Source organism: Arvicanthis niloticus, chromosome 1 (assembly GCF_011762505.2).
Source record: "Arvicanthis niloticus isolate mArvNil1 chromosome 1, mArvNil1.pat.X, whole genome shotgun sequence".
Taxonomy (NCBI): Eukaryota; Metazoa; Chordata; class Mammalia; order Rodentia; family Muridae; genus Arvicanthis; species Arvicanthis niloticus.
In genome coordinates, this window is record NC_047658.1 from 73,868,458 (window position 1) to 73,888,230 (window position 19,773).

The following is a 19,773-nucleotide window of genomic DNA, read 5'->3' on the forward strand; positions in this document are numbered from 1 at the left end:
GTTTTCAATGTTCTCCATGCTGGATAGTGTGCACTTGATTGGGTCTTTGCAGTTCAGTGTCCCAGAAGACTGTGGTTGGAGAGATGACATCCTTTGGGATATCTGAGAGATGACATCCTTTGGGATATCTGAGATGATTTTGGCATTTATTTAATCCTCAAGAACAGGAGAAACTAGGAGAAAATTATAGCTAAGTTACACATTCTCTCTCAGGTGTAGATTCTGAAAGAATTTTGATCGATATAAATAATTGTCTTCCATTTTATTTACATTGTTGACATTCAAAACTCAGGACATCACAACATCCACTGTATATGTCTTTATATGTATGTGTGTACATTTTAATTTATATATATACACATATATATCGATATTCACTTTGTATTTGGTACTTTTGAAAAAGAGAAACATAATAAAGACATAATCAAATATAATATGTAATTTGATGTAGAAAAAATTTCTAGTTTATGTTTTATGTTGATTTAATTAATTAATAAGACAGACCTGGCCTGTCACCAGGAGGTGTGGGCCAGCTGTAGTGGCAACTCTAATGAACAAGTATGCTGTGGAGAGATAGGAGGGAAAGAAGCTGTGCTTGTGTGTTCTTAAGAGAGGCAGAACTAGAGACACATGGGCAGTGAGGAATAGCCTGATGTGAAAGTCCTGCACTGCCATTTGAAGCCATAATGATGTCTGGGCCCCTGCTGCAGGTGACAGGCCATATCAGTGTGTGGCACTTCAGCAGCCTCTGTGTTGATATGGTCTCTGTTATCACCAAATGCCAGGAGAAAGTCTATGGTTTGGGCTTACAACTGAGGCCATGTTGATATCTGAGGGCCAAGCCCAATTGCTCCAGCCCTTACCAGCCATTGAAGTTGGCACCAGTAGTGCCAATAGCTCCCCTGTACTTTGTGAGCTACATCTCATCTATGACAGATATTTTGTCTGGCTTAGTGTATATGTCAAGACTTCCAAAAGCACAACGCAGAAAGTCATCTTTCTATTTTTACTGCAAGTGTATCAGTACCAATGTCTGAAATTACAATCCTAACAAACCAACTAAGAAAATGTAAAATGGCACAATTAACTGAGAAATTTCATTAGTTCTGCATATATCATCTCTATGATCTAATGTGATCATTCTTAGATTTTTATTAAAAACTTTGGGCAATAAAGGGATTTGTAGGAATGTTTATGTAACCTAAGTCTAATGGATATGCTATGAATAACTAGCATATGTATACAATGGCATGTAATTCAGAGATAGTAGGTATTTTTTGTTATACTCTATCTATTGGTGAGAATTTGGGATTGAAGACATTCACTACTCTTGTGCTAAGATAGTCTTTCTCTGTAGTAGTAGTTTTATGACAGTAGGTACATTCATGAATAAAATTGCAGTGTATTCTTGATGAATTGTTCCTTTAATCAGTATAATGTAAATGTCTTTCTTGTCTAACTAGTTTTGATTTGATACTTATTCTTTTCAATCACAAAATGAAGCAAAAAAAGTCCTAGGGATGGGGAAACTTCTTTCTAATAGTTGGTCTGGATACACCAATTACTCCTCAAAACAATGCATATTATTAACGCATCATTTAGTTGCTACCCAGGGATTGTTTAGGCCCCATTGATACAGACACTGTACACTTAGAACACAGGACTAAGATGAGTCAAGCTGGATCTGACACTAAGGCCTCTTTCCTGTGGTCTAGCTTCCATGGTTTCATAAAACACTATGAAAGCTGCTGAGGAAAGGAAGCTATTAAACAGTGCTATGAGATGTAACACCTGACAGTTATTAGAATAACAGGATGTGCATAAAGGTTTCATGAGTGGCACTCACATGTTGGTGGCAACCAACAACTGTCTCATTGGATTTAATGTACACTCAACAGGAGGAAAATCACTCTTGGTATTGGAAATCTAAAAAGAGTCCTGGGATTAGCTAGGTCATGGACCTTAGAAAACAAAATTACTATCCAAACTTTGTCAGCCATAAAGTTTAAATCATCCTTATACCTACAGATTAGTGTAGTTACCATCAATCATCAAAAAGTATATCTTCACAGCAAATAGAGACCATCACAGAAAACCATAACTGGATACAGTGCAAAGTTCAATCAATTGTAAGGATCCCAGCTCTAATAGATGTATATACATCATAGCTCCTGCATATGTCACTCGGGGAACATCCAGGAAGAGGGGACAGGAATTTTGTAAGAGCCAGAATGCCAGGAATACTCCTGTGAACACTTTCACCTAGAAATGGCTACATAAACAAGACCACAACAATGGCAATATCAACAGATGTGATCATTTGGAAGGGGGACTCTCACAGGGTTTCACACCTAGACAAGAACTACATGCAACTGAGAGCTGCTGAGAGAAGAATTAGCCTCTTCTAGAAATGACTCCATTAATTGTTTATATAATATAAACACTGGTGAGCTCTGAAACCATATACAAAAACCAAGTAATGTACTCAAGTTGTCTGTGGATACACATACATACATTTACACATGTATATGTGTAATAATAGTAATCAAAGCAAGAGAAGATATAAAGTTGACAGTGGAGCATGAATATGATGTTCTACACAGAGAAGTCTCAAGGGGCTGAGGGAGAAAAGGAGTGAGAAGATGATGGAATTCTATTTCAGTTAAAAACATATTTTCATATGCAAAAATTAAATGGTTAAAAAAATTTCCCTACAAAAGAAACACACACACACACAGACACACAGACACACACACACACACACACACACACGTGGGAGAGAGAGAGAGAGAGAGAGAGAGAGAGAGAGAGAGAGAGAGAGAGAGAGAAAGACCTTGATTGTTTCTTGAATCCTTTTGTTTAGACTACCTTTTGCCATCCTTTGTTTACTTTAAGGTAAAGTGTATTTGTTGGTGGCAAATGTTGGTAGATGGACTAATCACTTAATCCATTCTTGAGGCTAGTCTATGCTTTTGATTTGCTAATTGAAGCTATTAATATTCAGAATTATTATCCAAAGATGTTTATTAAATTACTGACATTTGTCCTTTTTATAGTATTTTGAGTCACCTATTTTCCCATCTGCTTAAACACTGATAGCATGCTTTCTGCTTTCTTGTACCCTCATGGGTATGTTTCTCTTTCCCTTCAGTCTAAAGATCTCCTTTCTAGTATATTCTGTAAAACTGGCTTAATAGTCATGAATTCCTTCAGGGTTGTTTTTGTTTGTTTGTTTTCTGTTTGTTTGTTTGTTTGGAGAGTTTTTTCTCCTTCAGTTGTAACAGATAGTTTTGCTGGATATAGTAAACTGACTTGGCAGTTACTGTCTTTCAGAGCATGAAATACACCATTCCAAGGTTCCCAGCTTTCAGTGTTTCTACAGATAAATATCTTGTTCTGGTGGGCTGGCATTTAAATGTGAATTGTTTTTTTTCTCTTTAAGCTTTCAGTATGTATTTGTTTCTGTATTTTAGTGTTTCATTTATAATGTAACATGAAGAGTTGGTTCTTTTTAGGCTTCTCTGTTTGTTATTCTAAATGCCTCCCATATTTCGATGGTATCACATTCCCTAGATTTGGAAAATTTACTTCTAAGATTTTAATAAAAATATTTTTTATTTTTTCATAATATTTTTCTTCCATGTGCATGGTTCATATATTTGTTCCTTTCATAGTGTCCCATAGATCTTCTGTGTTCTATTTTTATTTTATTTTTTTTGTCATTGTGAGTCATCTATTTTTCCTTCATCTACTGATATTTTTGTTCATTTACTGACTTATGCATACTTTTTTATTTAACTTATTGAACTTTTACAATTTCAGGTTATTTTTTAGTGCTGATACCTGTTATTGAAGTCTGCTTTCACATCCTATATTGACTGCCTCTTTTATCTTCCCCCATTTTTTCTTTCCATTTTATTTTATTTTTTCATTTTCTTAGGATTTTCCAAAGAACACAGGCTGCCTATTGGTGTCTCCATGCATCAACCTCCTGGAACTACAATTACTTCATTCTTCACCTCTCTCTCTTTTGTTGTACCTTGAGGCACAGCTTCCTCATCTTTCCCTTTGCCCCAATTGTTCTCCTTTCTCTCCTTCCTCTAATGTACCAGTGGTAACTAAATTTATTTTGCATTTTTCTTTCTTCTTATAATTGTGGGGGGGAAAAGAGGGTGAATTTTTAAAAAGATAAGGAGATGGAGAGAGAGGGGACAGAGATAGCCTACTAAACTGGAACAGGGCACTAAATAAAGGTGGCATAAATATTAAGGAGACATACTTGAGTGTGGTACAGATTCTGAAATGATCTTTACACTGCTTGCTGGGTCTTGTCTTGACTATTCATATTCTTTCTTGGGTCCCAGATAGCAGTCCTACCCCTGAGCAGTCCTTTAATAGTTGTATCACAGGTTCTTGTTCCATCTGCAGAGAGGTTCTTTATAGTTGAGTTGAGAACACTCATCTCACTCTTGGACAGTTCCATTCAGTGTCTAGCATGCTGATAGAACATGCATTGTGTTTTCTACTGCAGCCTCTGGCTTCCACCAAGACACATATTATTTGCTTCTGATTCACAGTGTCGTGCCTGCATTCTACAGGTATTCTGATGCCATATTTTAGTGTATAGCTCTATGACACCTGCTCTTGAGTTTTTCCAAGACATTAAACCGCTAGACCAGCATTTAAAAAGTATTTTAAAAACACAGTTGGTGTCCCTTCAGCGGAGGCAAGTAGAGGGGTTTCTTAGTGTTTATCCCTCCCACTGCCAGCGCTGTCCTTTGCTTCTTTTATCTTGTCAACCACCACTTTTCTACTCTTAATATTTTCTGTGATGATAAGTACAGTGTAGACTATTCTAGGCTCTGTCTTGAGTTGAGTTGTTGGCTCTTCTGTTTCCTTACTGAATCCCATACATGTATATGTGGGGAGCCGACAGAAGGCGGCTATCATCCTTGCAGCCATCTTGAGCCGTATACCCTGACCAGAGACTTGATTGCATTAGCCTACAACAGCTGAGCACACTCTCATAACATTTTGCTTTAGATACCCAGGAATTTCCCTTGGGTGTGTGAGACATAAAGGTGTGAGACTTAAGGGCGTGACTTAGAGATAAGATTTAGAGACAAGACCTAAGGGTATGACTTAAAGGCGTGGCTTAGAAGTAAGACATATAAAAGGCGAGAGGCAGTCAGAACAATTTGGAGTAACAGAGATTCAGACACTAAGAGTAGGTGTAGACATTAGACACTCAGAAGAGTACAACTGAGAGTACAACTTGGAACTAGGAATTTGGTTATAGAGTACAACTTGGAGTACAACTTGGAACTAGGAATTAGGTTAGACAGTACAACTTGGAGGCACTAGGGACTAGGAACTAGGGTCTAGAAACTCAAGACTTGGGACTTGGACTAGGAAGAGAGACTGAAGAATAAACAGGATTGAATCACACTCTGTCTGGTCTTCCCACGGACCAGAGCAGCCTGGGGCAGTGTGGGCTAACAAGTTAGTTCTCAAGGCTTTTTGGCAGTGCAGGTCCAACATTGACAGAACAGTCTGAGACATTTTGGCCCCCAAGTGTGGGGCAGAGTGGTTCTCAACATTTCTGTCCCCCAAGCGTGGGGTAGCTCGGGCCACAACATGTATACAACAACATGATTTCTCCCCCCTCCCCCACCAAATACCCACCTCTAAACTTTGTGTCTTTTATATTTTAGAATATATAAGTCCATTTGACACTGCCTACATGTCATGAACATAATAATCATTCTTGTCTGTGGCTCTGCTGTGACTCAAGTGCAACTTTTTAGCTCTTAAATATTTGTTTTATGAAACATAGGGAGGTTATATGTGACTGGCCAAATGTATTCTTGACAAGATCAGTATATAAACTTATTTCAGATATGATTATCTCTTGGTAGACAATCTTTATGGGAACATTTCAAATATGTTGACTAGGGTTGAAGAAAAGCATTGTTATAAAAATATGTTGGCATCCACATCCCTGAGTTGTTGAGCCTCAATTTTTCAAAACACACAAATGCGACACGCCACCTCGCCAATAAGGAGCACGTCACACTCAAGATTCTTCTGACAGCGTCTTTTATTGTTACAGCTCTTTTAGTTAGAAGGATGCAAGATGGGGAACAAAGGAAGGACCCCAAGCCCCAGAATGTACTGACTTATATACTATCAAAGAGACATGATCTGTCCTCATTGGCTTACAGACTGGGGTCTCATTTACATATCCACTGATAGTACTATCAGCGGGAGAATTCGCGCCTAGCGTGGGCACAGCTGCAGACACCAAGGCCAAGAAGAACCAGGAACAGGAAGCCAGCGCCATCTTCTAATGGCGAGCGTATAGCTACTTCAGCAAACGCAGCATGGCTCCTAACATACAAACCAATTGATATGTTTTCTCTTTTAAAAAGATTCATTTGTTTCTTTTTTTTTTAATTTATTTTATTTTTTTGTGTTTGAAGAATTCTTTTTTTTTTTTTTTATTGGATTCATTTGTTTCTTATTGCTTGGTTTGTACCACATGCCTGCAGTTCCCATAGATGTCAGAAGAGGGCAACTGATCCTCTGGAACTGAAATTACAAATGTTTGTGAGCCACCAAGTGTATGCTGAGAATTGAACCCTGATCCTCTTCAAGAATGGCCACTGCTTTTAACCTCTGAGCCATTTCTCCAGCCCCTGGTGCATATTTTCTTGATGTATTAATAATGAGTTTGTGTTCAGTATAGTATTTAACAAGATGCTCATGGCCTTCTTGTCACAAACAGAATCACATTTGACTCAAAAGACAAGAGCAGTACTCATTTGGAGAAACAGTATTCTTTACAACACTGTTAAATTTCCATAGTGTAAACTCAGGAAGTAACAATTTCTGGGGTTTTCAGATTCCAAGTGGCTATGACAGGAACATAGGAGTATAGAAGGTACAGATGGCTTAAAGATTGACACAAGAGCAAAATTAATCAGAAATTCTGCAGACATGATGGATTCCCCAAGTCGGGCAGTACCTGACTGGCCCCTCCTTCAGTCTCTGTTCTATCATGTCTGCAGACACCAAACCCAACACTGTTGCTGTGGTCAAGAGGCACTTGCTGACAGAAACCTAGTTAGGTGGTACCTTGGGAGGTCCAGCCAGCAACTGACCAATGCAGATGTGGATGCTTGGAGCCAACTTAGACTGAGCTCAGGGAACATGCTGGGGAGCTGGTGGAAGGACTGGAGGAGCAGAGGGGGATTGCAAGCCCATTGGAAGAACAACATGGGTTGGCCTGACCACCCAGTTCTCCCAGAGTCTAGACTACTAACCAAGGAGTGTACCTGGAATGATCCATGGCTCTAGATACATATGTAGCAGAGGATGGTCTTATCTGACTGTAATGAAAGGGGAGGCCCTTGGTCTTGGAGAGATTTGATTCCCCAACATGGAGGATGCTGGAGGAGTGGGGTGGGAGAGTGTGGGTGGGCGGATGAGCACCCTCATACAAGCAAAGGGGAGGGGAGGGCAAAGGGCAGATGTGAGATGGGGAGGTGGTGGAGGGGTAACTGAGAAGTGGGATCTCTCATTTGAGATATAAACAAATGGAATAATTAATAAAAAATGAAAAGAAAAAAATATGACACTGCTTTAATACCACTAAAATGATGCTGAAGACTACAGTTTTTGGTGTGGGGAAAGTGGTTAAGTATAAGATTATAATCTTTAAAATGCAAATAAGAACTTCCATACAAATCTCAATTCTGCTCATTAATAGCAGTGTGATATTCATTAACTTATTAACCTTATAGTGTCTCCATTTGCCTAACCAAATACCTATTATTTAAACTACCATCTTCATAGTTACTTTGAGAACAAATGAGCACACTGTATTTATGATTAATAGAGTGGTCAATGGCTATTATGGTTGATGTAATTTTTAAATCTTTGGGTTTTTTTTTTTATGAAAATGGTCAAAACTTCAAAAGAAAACAAGTACAGAAGAAGACATAAGAAATCCCCATTTCACACATGAGAGCCTTGAGTTTAAAGAACCTAAGTTAGGATGCTGAACAAGTGAGTAGAGAAGAGAGAAGAAAGCTGAGGAGGAACTGGGAGAGAGAGCCAGGGCTTAATAGTTAACAATCAGTCACAGCTGTCTGAGGGTTAGCTACTGTGAGATGTCAGTTATCAAAGGGGATAAACCACCCCTTATCTGATGACATCTGGTCATGACCCATACCTGTGGTGTCTTGAATAAAAATAACCCCATTGACTCATAGGGAGTGGCATTTTTGGAGATGTGGCCTCATTAGAGAAGTTGTGTCCTTGTGGAGGAAGTTCGCCCCTGGGGGCAGGGGTCAGGAGCTTTATGTTTTTAGAAGCTCAAGCCAAGGCAAGTGTTACTCTCTTCCTGCTGCCTGCCGATCTGGACATAGAACTTTCACCTACTCTCTAAGACCATGTTTGCCTTCATGCCACGTGCTTCCTGCCAGGATAACAGTGGACTAACACTCTGAACTGTAAATCAGCCCCAATTAAATGTTTTCCTCATGGTGTCTCTTCAGAGCAATACAACTCTAAGATAACACTCCAGGCTCTTTCCTATTCAGCCTCTGACTACAAATCTGCCCATACCTTCTGTTCTTCCTCCTTACTACAAGTGGAGTGAAATCCTGATTGTTGTTACTTAGCCATCTTCTTTGCTTATATAGTTTATTTTTCTAATTTATTCCCATCTGCTGCTTTTTAAACATCTGCATACATTCATGATTTGCCTCATATCTTTCTTTTGTAGTAGTCTTTACTCACCTCTGAAATTAATAAGTGATTATCTTGAGTATTACAATAATCTCTGTGTTACAATTAACGTGTGTTGGTTTTAAGGTGGTCATTCTTTTGCCTTTTCTATTCTAGATTAAATTAGAAATTAGCTGTACTTTGTGAAATCCCTTATTTTCTGTGTTTAACTAACATAGATAGTCAATCACAAAGAACATACTCAGGAAAACTTGGTAGCCAATATTGATAACATTTTTGTGACTAGTTAATGAAAGATTCTCCCTAGAAAACTAACCATCTATGTTTTGAAACGTAACATGGGAAACCATACATGGAACAATTTCCCTGCTGACTGTGATGTGCAGAAGGAATCGGTATTGATACTAGCTGCTCATAACATTAGCAGTTTAGTCACTTTGCTAGTGTTTATCAGAAGCTGAGCTGTGAGGGATGTGTAAGTCAACCTTGTAAAGGAATAAATTGGACGGAGAGTGAGTCTCCACAGGCTTTTGCAACTCCTCAAAGAGTCCTGACCTGCCACACACACACATGGCATTAGATCTAAGATAGCTCCTGGCACACCTGTGAGACAGCAAAAAGGAACCCTGTCAGGGTGGTAGCTGCTTCCCCCACTCTCATGGAAGTCTTCATATGTGACAATACTCCCCCAACTCCTCCTGAGTTACTTCATTAGGCAGGGCTTTCTTTGGAGCATAGTGATGATGTGGCAAGATACAATTGGCCAAAGATTTAGGGGCTTAGAATTGGCTCAAATACTGTATATAAGCTTATGGGCCAGGCAATAAACTCAAATCTGAACCCTGATGCTGGTGTCTGGAGTCAGATTTCCCGGGGATTCATCATGTGACTCTGTAGACTCTCACCCCCATCTTTCATCCTATTCCCACATCTGCTGTCAGAACAGGACTCCCCAAAACTCCTGTGTGATGAAAGGGATCTTAGAGAGTAGGCAGCTGATATGTTCTGAAAAGAAACTACCTTTTATGAGAAAGTTCTGGGCTTATGTCCATGGATGCTAGCAAGCAAATTTTGTGATGAGCATACCTGGGAAGAGGTAGTGGTGCTGGTGCAGAGGAATGAACTGGAGGAAGAGCTGCCTTTGCACTTCTTCCTAGTAGTTGGTCCATCTTGAGCTTCCTCTGCTGTTCTGTGCTAGATCCACAATCCCTGCCTGTATTACTGGCGAGTTCCGGGGATGACAATGGCACCCTCAGAAGTCTCAGAGGGCATAGCTGCCTCCATAGATAAAGGGACAGCCAAGCCAGAAAATATTGTCACCCCTACAGATAAAGGCGCAACTCCATTTGGCCCTAATGTGATAGACTTTGAAAAGGAAAGTGGATGGAAATCACCATTTCAGTACCTCTGACATGTAGCTAATAGGAATACATCTGAAACTAATACAACAGCATGGCCAGTAGTGTCTGCCACCTGCCTCTATTCCCTGGAGGAGAAGATGGGGAAGTGAAGGATGGGAAGTGAGCATTCAGGACACCTCTCCAATGCTTCCTCTTTATGAGGCAAAATTGAATCCCTCATCAGTGGCACCCGTACCAGTAGTTGCAGTAGTGTTATATATCTTTCTGTGCTATATCCCTCAGCAGCAGCACCTATACCATCATTCCCGGCAATCTTACATCCCTTACATTCCAATCTTACAATCCCTGGAACTTTACTCTATGGAAGTGCTAAAAAAAAATACAGGAAGGTGGTTCCTGAAAATGGGCTATGTTCTCCCTTTGTGGAGCAGATGCTTGAATCCATAGCCACTATTCTGAATTCCCCACAGGACTGGAAGACTATGAGATCTATATTATCGGGGGTGAATTTCTACAATGGAAGGTGGAATTTTATGACAGGGCTGAGATTCTCAGACGGGGTAACTTAGCTAAACAAGAGGCCATCCCACCTGAAGCTTTGCAGGGAGAGGATAATTATAGCTCTCCTGCTGCTCAAATGTAGGGACCACCAAACTACTTTGATCAGGTCCACTTACGTGCCATGCATGTCTAGAAAGTTACTGAAGGTGCTCAGGTACCACTCAGAGACCTGAAACAAAAGCCCAATGAATATTTTGCAGATTTTACATATTGGGTCCAAGAGACTGTTGGCCATTGGGTAAATCATGTGTCCACTGAAGCTTTAGGTAAGGAGCTTATCTGGGAGGGGGCTACTACCAAGATCTGTAAGGCTATTTCTTGTGCTCACAGTAGGGAAATAGAGGACTGGATCAACTCAACCTGAGACAAAGGGAATTGTTACGGAAATACAGAAAGCCTACCAGCTGCCTTGACCATGCACCTAAAGGTAAGAGAAGAAGATAAGAAAATAAAAGGATGTTTGTTGGAGCTGTGGAGGCCAGGGACATTTTGCCAGGCAATGTCCAAATAAAGTGCAGGAAAAGAAAAAGACCCCCTTTGATTTGCCCTAAATGCAGAAAGGGTTTTTTTTTTGGGGGGGGGGGATGACGACAAGGATTGCCCACCAAAACCTACCAGGAATGGACAATCTTTAAAAAATCTTACAGCAGGATAACCCCAGCCCCTCTAGGGGGAAACGAATTCCTGAAATATTAAGGACTATTTCCATTGGTCATGATCAAGCCAGACTGAGACTCAAGCTCGACTATTCCATATTTAGAGGCATAATTAACAAAGAAGCAAAGTGCATTTGCCTCCAAAAGAAGCGTTACCAGCATTCTGGAAACTCAGCCCTGTGCCTCAAGTTAAGGACTGGGTCAATGGGCTGAGTCAGGAAGAGGGGCTAGGTGCTCACCATGGCTAGACAGGGCACTGCCCCCTTCCACATCCGGGGAATCCTCCTTCACCCAGGCCTGCCCCTCCCCTCTTTTCCTTGTGAGGCCCTGCCATCACCCCCCACCCTAGGGCAGTGCAGCAAGTCTACCTCAAATAGGTGGTCTGGGGAAACCAGCAGGGCAGGGATGGGCAGCAGTGGCAGTGTGGCCATAACACTGAAGAACATGTTTCTTGTTTACTTCCTGGTGTCAGTTGCTGGCTTCCTCTATATGCTGGTGCAGCTTGGCTGGCCTTGTGCCTGCCTCCCTCCACTGTGGGCAACAGCTGAACAGCATCAGCAGAGGGACCTGAGGATTTTCCAGTTGCAAGTTGATCTCTGTTGCCCACCCTCTGCCCTAGCCCAGTCCCCTGAACCCAAGGCCCTGCCTACTGTCTATGTCCTTACCCCTCAAGGGTCGGTGGCTGAGGGAAAGTGAGCCAGAGTGAGTCTGGCCCAGAGGAGAACAACTGAACAAGGTACTGGACTGGCTCTGAGACAAAAGGGGTGCTGTTGTGGAAAAGAAGGACCCACCACTTCCAGGATCCCAAGGAGTTGTGTATTTTGCTGGTCATGACAACTCCCACAGCCAGGAGTTCTTTAAGGAGATGTATTCAAAAGAGCTCCAATTCCCCTATAACTAACATGAACCTCTGACAAATACTATGTTGATTCACTTGCCATACTCTTTAGCACCCACCATTACCCCTTGTGTAGATAGAATATTTCTAACAATCCTCTGGGTGCTGAAAACCTCTTTAACACTTCTGAATTGTTACCCAGACCTAATTGTGATGCCCTTTATTCAGTATGTGCTTTCATGGGCATTTACTCTCACCCTATAGCTCAGGTATTTTTGGTAGCTCTCACAAGAAGCTAGATAATCATTTCCTTAAACATAATTTTCCCATCTTTCCTATGATGAGTGTGCTTTATTTCCTTGCTAGTTATCTTGGGAAGTTAAATAATTATTTCCCTAGACATACAATTTCTCCATCTTTCCTATGATGAACATATCTCATATTTCTGAGAGGCCTGTTTCACAGGCTGCCTCCAGCTTCACATATGCCTCTCAGAATGGTTTTGGTTACATCATATGTAGCTCTAATAATACTACTCCAAAAATATTTAAAGAATACTTGAATGGTTCAGTTCAATTAGGTAAATTGATGGCCATTTCAAGTTTAGGGATTGGCCAAGATCTATCAACATCTTCAGTGGTAGTCAGTATGCCACCAATTAACAGATCTCTACCCGTAGCTTCTGTCAAGACCTCAGGTGGACCCTTACACATGGCCATGATCCAGGTACAGACAATCATTGAGCAAAGAGTCTCACTCACCTTTTTATATCCAACATGTTTGTTATCATCTTAAACTCCTGGGTATAATAATCTCTCAAGGCAGACAAGAAATGAACCAGCTGGTTTGATGTTGTCATTCCCCTTAGAAAAAAAGCTTGATCCCTATAGGAATGCTTTCATAATTCTCCCTAGTCATTACATAGACTTTTCCCTAATTGTACCCCAGCTTCATGCATACATTTAGTGTATGCCTGCTCAGGTGGCAGCTCGATCCTGCCTTTGGGGCTACTACCCCCTCACAACACATCAAACACTGAAGGATTAGGTACATCCTCTCTCACTTAGACCAGACAAGGTAGCCTAGTTAGAGGAACGGGATTCACTGGCAGGTAACAAATTCAGAGACAGCCCCAAGTCCAGTTGTTGGGGGACCTGCATGAAGACCAAGCTGCACATCTGCTACAAGGGTGTGTGTGTGAGGGGGGGTGAGTCCAGTCCATGCTTGCTCTTTGATTGGTAGTTCAGGCTCTGAGAGACTCCAAGAGTCCAGGATAGATGTCTTTTTTGGTCTTCCTATGGAGACCCTATCCTCTTTGGGTCCCTCAGACCTTCACCTGACTCTTCCATGAGACTCCCTGAGCTCCACTAATGTTTGGCTGTGGGTCTCTCCATCTGTTTCTGTCAGCTGATGGGTGCAGCCTCTCAGAGGGCAGTTATGCTAGGATCCTGTCTGCAAATAAAACATAGTATAATTAATACTGACAGGGATTGGGTCTTGCACATAGGATTAGTCTCAACTTGAGACAGTCATTTGTTGGACATTCCTTCCATCTCTGCTTTATTGTCGTTGCCGTGAGTGTATTAGGTGGGGCACTGTACTGCAGTGTGCACAACTGAGCATAAAAAATGTTATGACAATCAGGTTCTACCTACAGTCAGCATGGTTGGACCTTTTAAGGAATGCATAACTTTGACTTTGTGTCATTGATTGGCTCTTTTCAGTTTGTTCTCTCAGGAGACCCAAAGAAAAGGATAAATCCTCTGGGAATCATGATAATTTTTGCACTTATAAGATCTTAAACACCGGTGAAACCAAAGAAAAACAATAGCATCATTTTTTCAAAAGGCCTTTAGAGACAGCACACACAAGGTTCAAAACAAATCAAATCCTTGCACAAAAAAGAGGAAGTGGACACAAACTCCTGTGCTTGACCAGGATGCTATTTGCAACTGATACTTACTGTGAAAGGAAAAATCAATTTTCTCCAATAGAATGTTACTAGGAATGTCAACAGGCAGACAGGCCCCATACCCAGTAGTAGATGGAAAACATAAAACAGACATATTTTTGGTTATTTTGTTGTTGTTGTTGTGGTGGTGGTGGTTGTTTGGGTATTTTTTTTTGTCTTAATTGGGTTTTGTTTGTTTTTTTCTTTGTTATTTGGGAAGGGGGTGTTTTGGAAGACCTGGGATGAGTTTCTGGGAAGAAAAAGCATAGTTAAAATATATTGTATGAAAAAACTAAATAAAAATAGGAAAAATAATATTAAAGTTATGTGCTCTTCAATGTATAGTTTCTAATAACTCTGAAGAATCACAAAAGTTATTTTTTATTTCATTTGATGTATCAAATGTTAATCTTACTACATTCTTATCACCTACTATGTACAAATGCATAAGCATTCACTTGAGTATACACAGACACACATATATACTCCTATTTCATAAAAGTTGTGAAAAGGTGAAAGAGACAGGGAAGGTGAGCCGCACAATCATATATCTTGTAAAACATTACACAAAAATGTGTTCTATTTAGCTTATGTTTATTCTGGGCTTATCAATTATTTAATGAATATATAAATTCACACATGTCTACAAAATCACACATATTTGCTGTCATGGGGATTTGACAATCAGTGCCATATATGCTGCTAGATGTTCTATTAGCTAGATTTTCTCTGAAGCTTTTTGTTGTGCAGAGATTGATACTGAACGGATTTGAAAACAAATTTAAGTGATGTCATTTCAGGTAGTAAATATATAAGTCATTGTCATATTTGAAAAAGGAATAGAAATTGACACTTGTGTATATACAAACTTCATTAATACAATGCTTAGATCCCAGAAACCAAACATTCTAACCTCCAGATTAATTGAATCCAAAACCATGCTTGTGTACAGAAATATCCTCCTTCCAGATACAATCTTTTTTAAAAAACTTCTCTTATCTTGTTCTGCATATATGTTTTATCTTGTGTTTCCCTCACCAGTGTGTCTATTCTCAGTATACTGAAACATGGAATTGTTGGACATTCAGCTCTGCCTCCCTCAAATTATATCAAGTTTACTATAATACAGTTAGTCATCTATATTTTGTGTCTCAAGAATAAGTAAAAGAGTGAAATAATATCAAATACCAGAGAAACCTGATGATATAACCTCCTTAACAAAACAAGTACATTTCATAAAATCAGTTTTCATGGGGCTTAAAAGTTAAATATTCAGGGAAGAACAGAACTCTTGAACATTTACGAAGAAAGAGTATTTATAAACCTAGTAAATAATTAGAATTGGAATAGCCCATAACAAAATAGAGCTTTTCATTCATGTACATATGAATGAAAACCCATATATATATATGTTCAGCACTGAACCCATATTTCCTATCTCAGCAAAGTACTTGATCTAAGAGTTTGTCCTTAACAAAGAAGACAAAATTGTCCCAAATTACTGCAAGTTTAGCATTTAAACACACACCAAAGATTGACATTCAGCCTCCATGCATCATGGCATTACTTTTCTACTTATAGAGAATTTTTTACACACAAAAAGATTTATATAGAATGAGTACATTGCACGTTAAATTCTACATCTTATACTTTAGTAGAACATTTTTTTAAATGGCAAAGAATTCAGAACTTCTACAAATTAGCTGACTTAATACTATTTAACACATCTTTCATGAAAAATTTCTCCACTATTTTCCCCATCATAAGCCATATAGCTAGTATTAACATGCATTTGTTTTAGGTAATGCCCATTTTGTCTCCAAGTAAAAACTTGATTACACTTTCCCGAATCTGCTTAGTCTTGACTCCATAAACAACTGGGTTCATGGTAGGGGGCAGTAGCAGATAGAGGCTAGCCACTATGATGTGGATGTGGTGGGGAATTGTGTGTCCTCCAAAACGATGAGTGAATAAAGTAAAAAGAACAGGCACATAAGTGATCACAATAGCACAGATGTGAGATGTGCAGGTGCTGAAGGCCTTGTGACGAGCATCAGCAGAGGACAGGTTCACCACTGCTCGAAGTATCATAGTGTAAGACACAGAGATACAGCAAATGTCAAACACACCAATCAGTAGAGCAACCATGAGCCCATAGATTGCATTGACCTTGACATTGCCACAGGATACCTTGGCCACAGACATGTGATCACAGTAAGTGTGGGGGATAAGGGTGCCTCTGCAATAGGGCAGGCGCTTGGTGAGGAGAGTAAATGGAAAAATGAGCATTACACTCCTCAAGAAAGTAGCAAGGCCAGCCTTGGCAATCACAGGGTTGGTGAGGATGGTGGTATATCGTAGAGGGTAGCAGATGGCTACATAGCGGTCCAGAGCCATGAGCATGAGCACGCCAGACTCCATTGCAGTAAACATGTGGACAAAGAACATCTGGACAAGGCAGGAATTAAATCCAATCTTCTTGAAATTGAACCAGAATATGCACAGCATATTGGGCACAGTGGTTGTACACAAAGTGGCATCAGTGAAGGATAGTAAGGCCAGGAAGTAGTACATGGGCCAGTGCAGAGCTTCCTCATGGCCAATGAGGTAAATAAGCCCACAGTTCCCCACCACAGCAATCATGTACATGAAGCAGAATGGCAGAGAGATCCAGACATGTGCATCTTCCAGCCCAGGAACACCATTCAGGATAAAAAATTCTGGGGTCAGGCTGGAGCTGTTGGCTCCAGACATATTGGCTGGTGGGATGAGAGCATTTTATATTCAGTAATAATGCCAGTATCCTGGGAAAGAATATGAATAAAAGGTATTTGGAGAGCTTAGAAAATAAATGATCCTTTCAAAATGAGAATTTTTAAAAATTCTTATGATTCTATATAACTGCATATTCTATTTCCATTTTTTACCTGACATACTATATGATATTGACCAGTTGTTTCTACAATTTTTCATCCACCTTTTATTCTACAATGATACAGTAAGTGCATCAACCCCATGTTGACAAGATTATGAAAAAGGATGCTTTTATGCAATGTACTGAAGATATCACTAATGAATATTCCATGAATGTAAGCAGTAGCCCTTATTATAATTACTATTAGTAACCCTTAGTGCATTCTATTTCTATGGCCTCCAAGAGATTAAGATTTGTTCCTGTGTATAATAAACACACACACACACACAAATTAAATCTAGAACAAAATCTGTGGACATCTTATCATATTTCCTGAAAGCCTGCTGTCACTAAAAGATGAGTAAGGTAGTGTCCCATGGCATTTCTGTAAGAGAAATTGTCCATGTGTTTGTAATGTACCCTAAATGTCTCTATACTAATATATCTGGAAGGTATCAAAGCTGTATCATCAAAAGGCCAGGATATTTGGAGAGATCGGAATTCTTGGGTGTGCATTCTGCTTGCAGTTTAACTCTACTCAACAAATGCAGAAATCGGTACTGTCTCTCAATGCATAGTAACAAAAGCTATCCATATGGCCCATTACACCACAGACGGATAAATCAAATGTAGCTTGCTCTTTGCCTTCCTCAGTAGTGGAAATTTCATTTCAAATTTTCCATGCCATGTTTTGGGGCTAAACTTATGGTCATTTTTTTGCACTATTCATGGCACTAAAATATATTAAAACCAAGAAAAACCTAGGTTGCTAAACGTCTATTCTCTAAAAGTATAAGAGCTTCTTTTTATACAGTACTTACAATAGACATACTGGAATCCTGGCTATGAAATAAAGTTTCTTTGCAATACAAAATAGGAGGATAGACTTGAATTTAAGAGAGCAAAGATTGTTTGAACGCTTAAAGGGAAGAAATCTCTAGTACTATGAACTATAGATGTGTTAACACAGCAAAATGAGAATATACTCAGTGCCTAAGTACTTCATGTATATTAGCTCATATTAATAATATATGTGAAAAGCATATACTATTATTGTCTTGATCATTTGATTACTTTTGACATTTGTGACAGCATGTTTATTTGGGATGGAATATAACTTAAGCAGTTAGGCAAAATACCACACATTAGTTTACTAATATTTGAGGGAAGGCTTGTTTCTCTATTCAAACCTTAATAACACTGACACATATTGTGCCTTCGTAGTGTAGATTAAAAAAAAAAAACCACAGGTGCAGAATGACAACATTTAAGATGGCAAGGCAAAAAATCACATGAAAGTTTGAATTTTCTACCAAACATTTAATGTTTGTGTCTGAGACCATGAGTGACAGATCCTAATGCTGATGGGAAGTTTCACAAGCTGAGTGTAACAGGTTTAACAAATCATGATGATGTAAGAACATGATTTTCAAATGCAAGACAGACAAACCTTACCCTTAATTGTCACTTAGAGCAGAGACAGGACAGGTGTGAGAAGTGAAGGAGAGTTATTCTCTCACTGAGGGAGCTCTCCACACAGCAATGTCTGTGAGGTAGCTGCAGTCTCATCTGGGACTCTTTGTGAAGATGCTGTGTGACCTGTGGTTGTGTGGCATTTTGTGTAGGAGGAGTTTTCCAGAGGAGCCTCCTTCAGCAAGTCCTCAATATCCTTACTATTCCAGTCTTGGTTTGCATTACTTTCCTCCTCTCCTCACCTAGAACAGTCCCACTGGATGCAAATCTGAGCATATCTATTAGTAAACGTAAAGAAAACACACTTCACCCCTGTGGGGACCAATGACTAACTGAGTTTCATTGTCTCCACATAATTATGAGGTCAGTTTACTATTGCTTTACAGCTGTGGAAGCCTTTCTACTCTTTTCTCACAGGAAATGTGAGAAAACACTTCTGTGTTAAGGGTAAGGGGTAAGGGGAACTTCTGTGATCTACAACTCTTGAGTTTCTTCATCTTAACCTTTTCTCTCATTTTCTAAAAACAAGTGGCATTAGAAGTCACTCAAACTCACCTCAGTGCTAGGAGAGACCAGGGCAGTGTCCATACCCAAGAGCCTGAACATGAGAGGTTGTACACCCACCCAGCATTCCTGCATCATTTTCAATGTTCTCCAGGATGGATAGTGTGCACTTGATTGGGTCTTTGTAGTTCAGTGTCTCAGAAGTCTGTGGTTGAAGAGCTGACATCCTTTGGGACATCGGAGACAATTTTGGTATTTATTTAATCCCCAAGCACAAATAGAACTAGGAGAAAATTATAGCTAAGTCACACATTCTCTCTCTCATGTAGATTCTGAAAGAATTTTGATAGACAAAAATAACTATCTTTCATTTGTTTTACCTTGTTAATAATCCAATCTAATGACATCATAAAACACATTGCATATGTGTACATGTGTATTTTTACTGAAAGTGTATCAGCACCAATGTCTGGAATTATGATCCTAACAAACCAACTAAGAAAGTGTAAAATGGCACAACTACCTGAGTAATTTCATTAGTTCAGCATGTCATCGCTGTAATCTGATGTTATCATTCTCAAATTTTATTAAAAACTTTGGGTAACAAAGGGATTTGAAGGAATGTTTTTGCAACATAAGTCTAATTGATTTACTATAACTAGCATATGTATACAATGGCATGTAATTCAGAGATAGTAGCTATATTTTTGTTATAATCTATATATTGGTGAGCGTGCAGGATTGAAGACCTCCCTTACTTT

The 19,773-nt window shown here is 39.6% G+C and overlaps 1 protein-coding gene across 1 annotated transcript; it reads right to left on the reverse strand.

Moving 5' to 3' along the window:
• Positions 1 to 14,652: 14,652 nt before the first annotated feature.
• On the reverse strand, positions 14,653 to 19,183 carry LOC117722365 (olfactory receptor 52N2-like). The gene is made up of 2 exons (XM_076915870.1): positions 19,064 to 19,183; positions 14,653 to 16,925 (listed from the first exon to the last, which is right to left on the reverse strand). The coding sequence occupies exon 2, from the start codon at positions 16,873 to 16,875 to the stop codon at positions 15,919 to 15,921; it is 957 nt and encodes a 318-aa protein (XP_076771985.1). The 5' UTR covers positions 16,876 to 16,925; positions 19,064 to 19,183; the 3' UTR covers positions 14,653 to 15,918.
• Positions 19,184 to 19,773: the final 590 nt, after the last annotated feature.